General features: G+C 51.3%; 1 protein-coding gene across 2 annotated transcripts in view; it reads left to right on the top strand.

Annotated features, from left to right (window-relative positions):
* Positions 1–233: 233 nt before the first annotated feature.
* Vps26c (VPS26 endosomal protein sorting factor C) overlaps positions 234–6,569 on the top strand; it is a 29,645-nt gene continuing 23,309 nt past the window's right edge. The window contains exon 1 of one of the 2 annotated variants that reach the window (XM_008853039.3): positions 234–795. In XM_008853039.3, coding sequence (XP_008851261.1) covers positions 739–795 — 57 coding nt within the window. In that variant the 5' untranslated portion in view covers positions 234–738. The remainder of the gene's footprint in view (positions 796–6,569) is intronic. The other variant, XM_008853038.3, reaches the window with a different exon arrangement.

Below are 6,569 nucleotides of genomic sequence, written 5' to 3'. Positions count from 1 at the left end.
ACCCCGGGAATACCCACAAGCCCTCGCGGCCGCGGAGCCGGGCACGCGGGTGACCCAGCGCGGAGATTGACAGCTGAGCTAGGTCACCTCGAGCTCCCCGAGACCTTGGCCAGACGCCGCGGGCGTGGCCTGGGGGCGTGGTCTAGGGTGGGACTGCGGCCCTCCACCAATCAGCGCCCTGCAGGACGCGCGCGCGCCGGGCCGCGCCCTGTGGGCGGCCGGAATAAGGCTAGAATGAAGCCGGGAGGCCGGCTCCTCAGAACCCCAGGAAAGCGGGGCACCACCATAGAGAAGGGAGGAAGCGATGAGGTGAGGGAACGCATCCTGCCATCACTTCCGGAAGCTCAACTCCACTCCAAAGCGGAGCCACTCCGCGCCGCACAGCCTGACGGGAAGGGAGCCGTCCCTTGCGGAACGCGCTGTGGGGCGACTCGCTCCGCCCCCACCGCAGGGCACGCCGGGAGATCCGCTAGTCTCTTTAGCTTTATCCGCTAGTCCTAGGAGGAGGGGAAGGAAGGTGGGCATGCTGACCACGCCCCTTCCACCTGACTGCGCTAGGCCGCGCCCCTGCGCCGGAAGGAGGAAGGCGGGAGGTCGTAGCCCGCCTGGAGGAGAGCGGTCGACGCTTGTTACGTGAAGCCGTTGACGGCGGAGACTGAGGGGGGCGTGGCAGGGGGCGTGACGACTCTGGGGTCACGAGTGGCGGCCGGAAGTGGCTTCCGGTAAGAATAGTCCGAGATGGGGACCTCCCTGGACATCAAGATCAAGAGAGCGAATAAGGTGTACCACGCCGGGGTAAGTGGGGCCTTCAGGTGCCGTGGGCTCGAGCCGCGCATGCGCGTTGTGGTGGCGCTGGCAGGGCGTCCGGGTCGGTTCTTCTGTGAGGGGCTCCCGGAGCTGGTCGCTCGTGTCCGGGACCCCCGACCCCAGGCTGGACCCCTCCACTCAGACTGGACCTCCCACCCACCCCAGGCTGGACACCCGACCCCAGCCTGAACCTCACACCCCAGACTGGACGTCACACCCCAAGCTGGACCCCTCCACCCAGACTGTTCCTCCCCCACACCCCAGGCTGGACCCCCCCACTCTAGACTGGACACCCCCACTCCAGGCTGGACCCCTCACCTCAGGCTGGACCCCCACCCCCACCCCAGGCTGCCTCCTCCCGACCCCAGGCCGTATCTCCCACCCCAGGCTGCACCCTTTCTTCCCTCAGCCCCAGGTTGCCTCTTCCCCTGTCCCAGGCTGGACCCCTCCCCCCGCTTCAGGCTGCACCCCGATCCCAGGCTGTACCTTCCCCACCCTAGGCTGGATCCCCCCACCCTAGGCTGGATCCCCCCACCCCAGGCTGGATCCCTGACTCCAGCTAGCCCACCCACTCTAGGCTGCAACCCCCACCCAGGCTACCTGTTTCTGACCCCTGGTCAACCGCCACCCCTGCTGGACCCCCCCCCCAGGCTGGACTCTCGACCCCAGGCTACCTCTCTGTGACCCCAGCCTGGACCCTGCCGACCCCAGGCTGGACCCCACCAACCCCAGGCTGGACCCCACCAACCCCAGGCTGGACCCCACCAACCCCAGGCTGGAGCAATGGCACTGGGTTTGACGAGCAGGTGTCTAAAGAGCAGAAGGAAACGGTCACTTCTGTACAGAAGTCACCTTTTGTGGGAAGGAATGACATTACCATGGACTTCTAAAGAAAGCTCATCCAGCGGGTTCACCATTCTGGTATACAGACTTGGACTTTTCTGGCTTGAATTCCTGTTTTCCAAATGAGGGTGTTGGAAGATTCCCTTAGAATCTGAACCCTTACTCTACATCACACTTCATCACCCTGGACAGTTTTAAAATTCGGTTCTTATAGACAGTTCCTGTTGAAGCTGCCACTTAAATCAGTGTGTGGTCATTCAAATGCAGTGTGGTGTCGAAAAGGAAAAGTACCAGGCAGAGGTCTTCAATGGAACTCAGCACTGTCTTCTTTCATATACTGGAGAGATGGCTCAGCGGTTAAGAGCTCTGGCTCCTCTTGCAGAGGACCCAGGTTCAGTTCCCAGCATCCACATGGTGGCTAATAACCACTTCTAACTCCAGTTCTAGGGGATCTGACACTCTCTTCTGACCTCCGAGGGCTTTGCACAACACAGTTGCATTTACATACATGCAGGCAATACACCATGCGCATAAAATAAAATAATAAAATATTTTCTAAAAAAAAGGAAAAATAACCAGGCAGACTTCTTGAATAGGTGCTAAAACTTTCATATAAAAGACAGTTGGGGAACCTGGCGTTGATAAAGACTCCAGTCTTCCCTTTATTGCACAAAGGGAAAAGGCTGCGTTTGTGATGGAGGAGTCTAGTAGTCACCACTCAAACCAAGGCCGAAAGAGCAACCACCAACATCACCACCAGTGACCCTGACTGGCACACTGTGCAGCTTGATGCACTGAGAAAGATGGAACTCATCTGTGTGCAAGTAGCACCACAATATTTAATGAGTTCATAATGAAACCATTTGTCACACTGTAGTTGATGGACACTGTCAAAACAGTTGGCTTGTTTTTTTAAAAATGTCAGTGTAGTGGGGCGTGGTGGTGCACACCTTTAATCCCAGCACTCAGGAGGCAGAGCAGGCGGATCTCTGAGTTCAAGGCCAGCCTGGTCCACATAGTGAGTTCCAGGACAGCTGGGGCCACAGGGAGACCCTGTCTCAAAAAGACCAAAAAAAAAAAGACTATTTTCATTTTATGTGTATGAATGTTTTACCTGCATGTATGTAGGTGCACCAACATGCGTGCTAGTCTTTGGAGGCCAGAAGAAAAGCATCGGATCCCTTGAAACTGGAGTTACAGATGGTTGTTAGCTACCATGTGGATGCTGGGAACTGAACCTGGGTCCTCTGCAAGAGCAGCCAGTGCTCTTAACTGCTGAGCCAGCTCTCCAGCCCCCGTATTTTGTTTTTGTAAGACAAAGTCTCACCATGTGGCTCTGGCTATCCTGGAACTAACTATGTAGACCAGGCTGGCCTTGAACTCACAGAGATCCTCCTGCCTCTGCCTCCCAAGTGCTGGGACTAAAGGCGTGTGCCACCACACCCGGCAGTAGCCAGAAAGGAAAAGAGAAAATAAGTTTGTAAGCCAGTGGACCTAATCATCCTACAAAAGTCCTCTCCTGTGGGCTCTGTGTGCTCATGACTCTGGTGCTGTACTTTGTGCTCTGTCCTTCAGAGAGGCTGGAGTCTACAGCCAGCACTGTCCCATCACAGCTACTTCCTAGGCAAGACTCTTGACTGGCTGGTTCCTTGATGAGGTTGCAGTACCTGTGCAGGGCATATTTTCAGATGTAGTTTGCACCATGATGAAAGGGGAGGGGTGTCTCCCTTTCTTGAACTTTGACACTCGGCTGGCTGCAGGTGAGCTGATGGTGTACAGAGTCTCCATTTTCTCTGTACATCCCAACAGCCTTGATTCACTTGCTAAAGACCTGATGTACAGGGCTGGAGAGATGGCTCAGTGGTTAAGAGCAGAGCCACTCTCGCAGAGGACTCAGGTTCAGTTCCCAGGACCCACAGGTTGGCTAACAACCCTCTTGAATTCCAGTTTCTGGGAGTCTGACAGCACCTTCTTGCCTCTGAGCATTGCACACACAAGTGCACTTACATACATGCAGGCAAAACACTCATACACATAAAAAAAAGAAATCAAATCTTTAAAAAGATTTGACTTAGTATCTGCATCTCCAGAGCATGGTGCTGTAATTCTCACAGCTTGCTTGAGGTGTTTGCCACTGCATTAGCCTTGTCTGGACTTGAGTCAAATGTCTGTCATTCAAGTGAAACATTTTGTGCAATTTTATGCTCCAGCAGAGGTTCTTAGAAACACAGGTTAGAACTTTAACACACGTGTGTGTGTGTGTGTGTGTGTGTGTGTGTGTGTGTGCGCGCGCGTGTACTGTGTCTGAAGGTCAGAGGACAACTGTGGATATCTTTCCTCAGGTGTTGTCCATACTGATTTGAGACAGGCCTGGGGCTCACCAAATTGACCAGGCTGGCCAGTGAAAAGCCTGTCTCCACCTCCCCAACAGGGTATTGCATGATGCACCACCATGCCTGTGTTCAGGGATCCAACTCAGGTCCCCCAGGCTTGAATAGCAAGTACTTTACTGAGTTCTCTCCCTGATCCCTGCTCTCCCTGAGGAAACTGAGACTAGGCAAGTTGAAGAATCTGGTCACCCACAAAGCTGGATACTACCTCAGAGCTACTGGGGGTCAAAATGGGTTTGTGTCGCACTATTGTACTGCTCCCTGTGAGGGCCATTTTCATGCATTGGGAAGTTTGTAACATAGAAATGCTTGTTACTCATTTCCTCCAAGTGCCCTAAATAACATTGTAATATTTCAGTTAAAGATGGATAAGGTGCCTGCTGTGAAAATATGCCGATTCCATTACTATGATTTTCAGTCTTTTAGTTATAGACGTGTTTAAAAATGGTTTTGATTTTGTGGACACCAGAAAATTTAAGTTATGCTTGGACTTAAAATTGATATTTGTTGTTTTTTTTTCCCCCTAGGAAAAAATGTTCTTTGGTAAATTTATTTTCTAAATTATAGTTAAGCCAGGTGTAGTGGCGCATGCCTTTAATCCCAGCACTCGGGGCAGAGGCAGGTGGATCTCTGTGAGATGAAGGCCAGCCTGGTCTACATAGTGAGTTCCAGGACAGTTGGGGCTAAAGGGAGACCCTGTCTCAAAAATACAAAAGAAAAAAATATTAGGAGGCTGGACAGATGACCCTGCAGTTAAGAGCACTGACTGCTCTTGCAGAGGACTTGGGTTCGAATCCCAGACTCCACATGGTGGCTAGCAACTGTGTGTAACTCCAGTTCCAGGGGATCCAACCCCTCTTCTGACCTTTGTGGGCACTGCATGACACGGTGTGCTTACATACATGCAGGCAGTACATTCATACACATAAAATGAAAATAATAAAATATTTAAAAATTGGGGCTGGAGAGATGGCTCAGCAGTTAAGAACACTGGTTGTTCTTGCAGAAGACCCAGGTTCGAATCACAGCACCCACATGGCAGCTAACAACTGTCCGTAACTCCAGTTCCAGGGAATCCAACAGCCTCTTCTGTCTTCTGTGGGCATTGCACAACACGGGTGCACTTACCTACATGCAGGCAATACACGCATACACATAAAATAAAAATAATAAATAAAATATTTAAAAAAATTATAGTTGAAGCATTAAAAGACTGACTATAAGCACACAGGTGAGTGACAGCTTGTTCGTTTTTAAATCGTGGTCTTTCTCTGGGACACTCTCTCATACCGACACATTGTCAGTCCCATTCCTTTTCAGATTGTTATTTAACAATCTGTGGTCTGTGTGTTGGTTACTTTTGTCATTGCCGTGACAGAGTGCTTGACAAGCAACTTAAGGGGAGGAGAGTTTGTTTCGGCTCATTGTTCAGGGCGTTTGTTTCCCCAGCTCCACTCTGCTCTTCCTTCGTGGCAGAGTGGTTCCTGTCTGGCTGTGGGAGGTGGCAGCTGAGTTCCTGGCATTGAAAGAGGTCCAAAAGGCAGAGAACCGACCTGAAGAGGAGACTGGTGCAACCTTCAAAGGCTGCCCCGTGTGGTCCAGGACTGCCAGCATTGGTCAGGCCTCATTTCCTAAAGGTTTTAGTCTTCCACAACAGCACCCTGCCAGCTGGGGACCAAGGTCCAAATGCACGAGTCTGGGGCAGCTTTTCACCTTCAGCCTTGAACAGCTGCATTACTTCAGTATCTCCTGAGTTCTGGAGGTGATAGATCAGTTGAGGCAGGTAAAGAGAAAAGGTAATGTGCTGGAACAGGGGCACTGTAGACTGCCCACAAAGCAGGGCCCATTCGCTCCCCCAGAAAAGGAAAGCCTAGTTTAAGAAATGAAACCCTGACATGGTTGTGTACGACTTTAGTCTCAGCTCTTGGGAGGCCGAGGCAGGTCGATCTCTGAGATTGAGGCCAGCCTGGTCTATAGGGAGATAGTCTCAAGAAAGACCAAAAACAAACAAGAAATGAAGCATTAGACCAGGCTCTCCCTGGTCCCATACACAGTTGGCTGCATTTCAGGAATGGCTGTGAATCAGCACTGGGAGGCAATCTTGAGTCTAAAAGGACTTTACAGTCTCAGAGTCTCATTCAGTTGGCGGCAGCAGCCTGTCTTAATGTGCTTGCTTTACTGTCGTCCCCAAATAACTCTTCTTTTTCCTTGAGCTTAATTTAAAAAAAAAACAAACAAAAACAACTTAGTAAGTTGGCTGTTTGGCTTAGGAAGTTTTAGCCTCATTTTAAAATCTTTTAATTAGCTGGGTGTGATGGCACATGCCTTTCTTTAGTTCCAGCAGAGGCAGAGTCAGGTGGATCTCTGCAAGATTGAGGCCAGCCTGGTCTACATATCAAGTTCCAGGCTAGCTGAGGCTACAGGGAGACCCTGTCTCAAAATAACCAAAAAAAAAGAAAAAGAAAAAGAAAAAGAGAAACCACTAAGCCTGGTAGCATAGGTCTTTAATCCCAGGTAGAGGCAGGGGGA

The sequence above is a fragment of the Nannospalax galili genome, unplaced genomic scaffold (genome assembly GCF_000622305.1).
Source record: "Nannospalax galili isolate Female #2095 unplaced genomic scaffold, S.galili_v1.0 scaffold447, whole genome shotgun sequence".
Taxonomy (NCBI): Eukaryota; Metazoa; Chordata; class Mammalia; order Rodentia; family Spalacidae; genus Nannospalax; species Nannospalax galili.
Note: the sequence above shows the minus strand (reverse complement) of the source record. Positions and strands in the feature narration are given on the sequence as shown.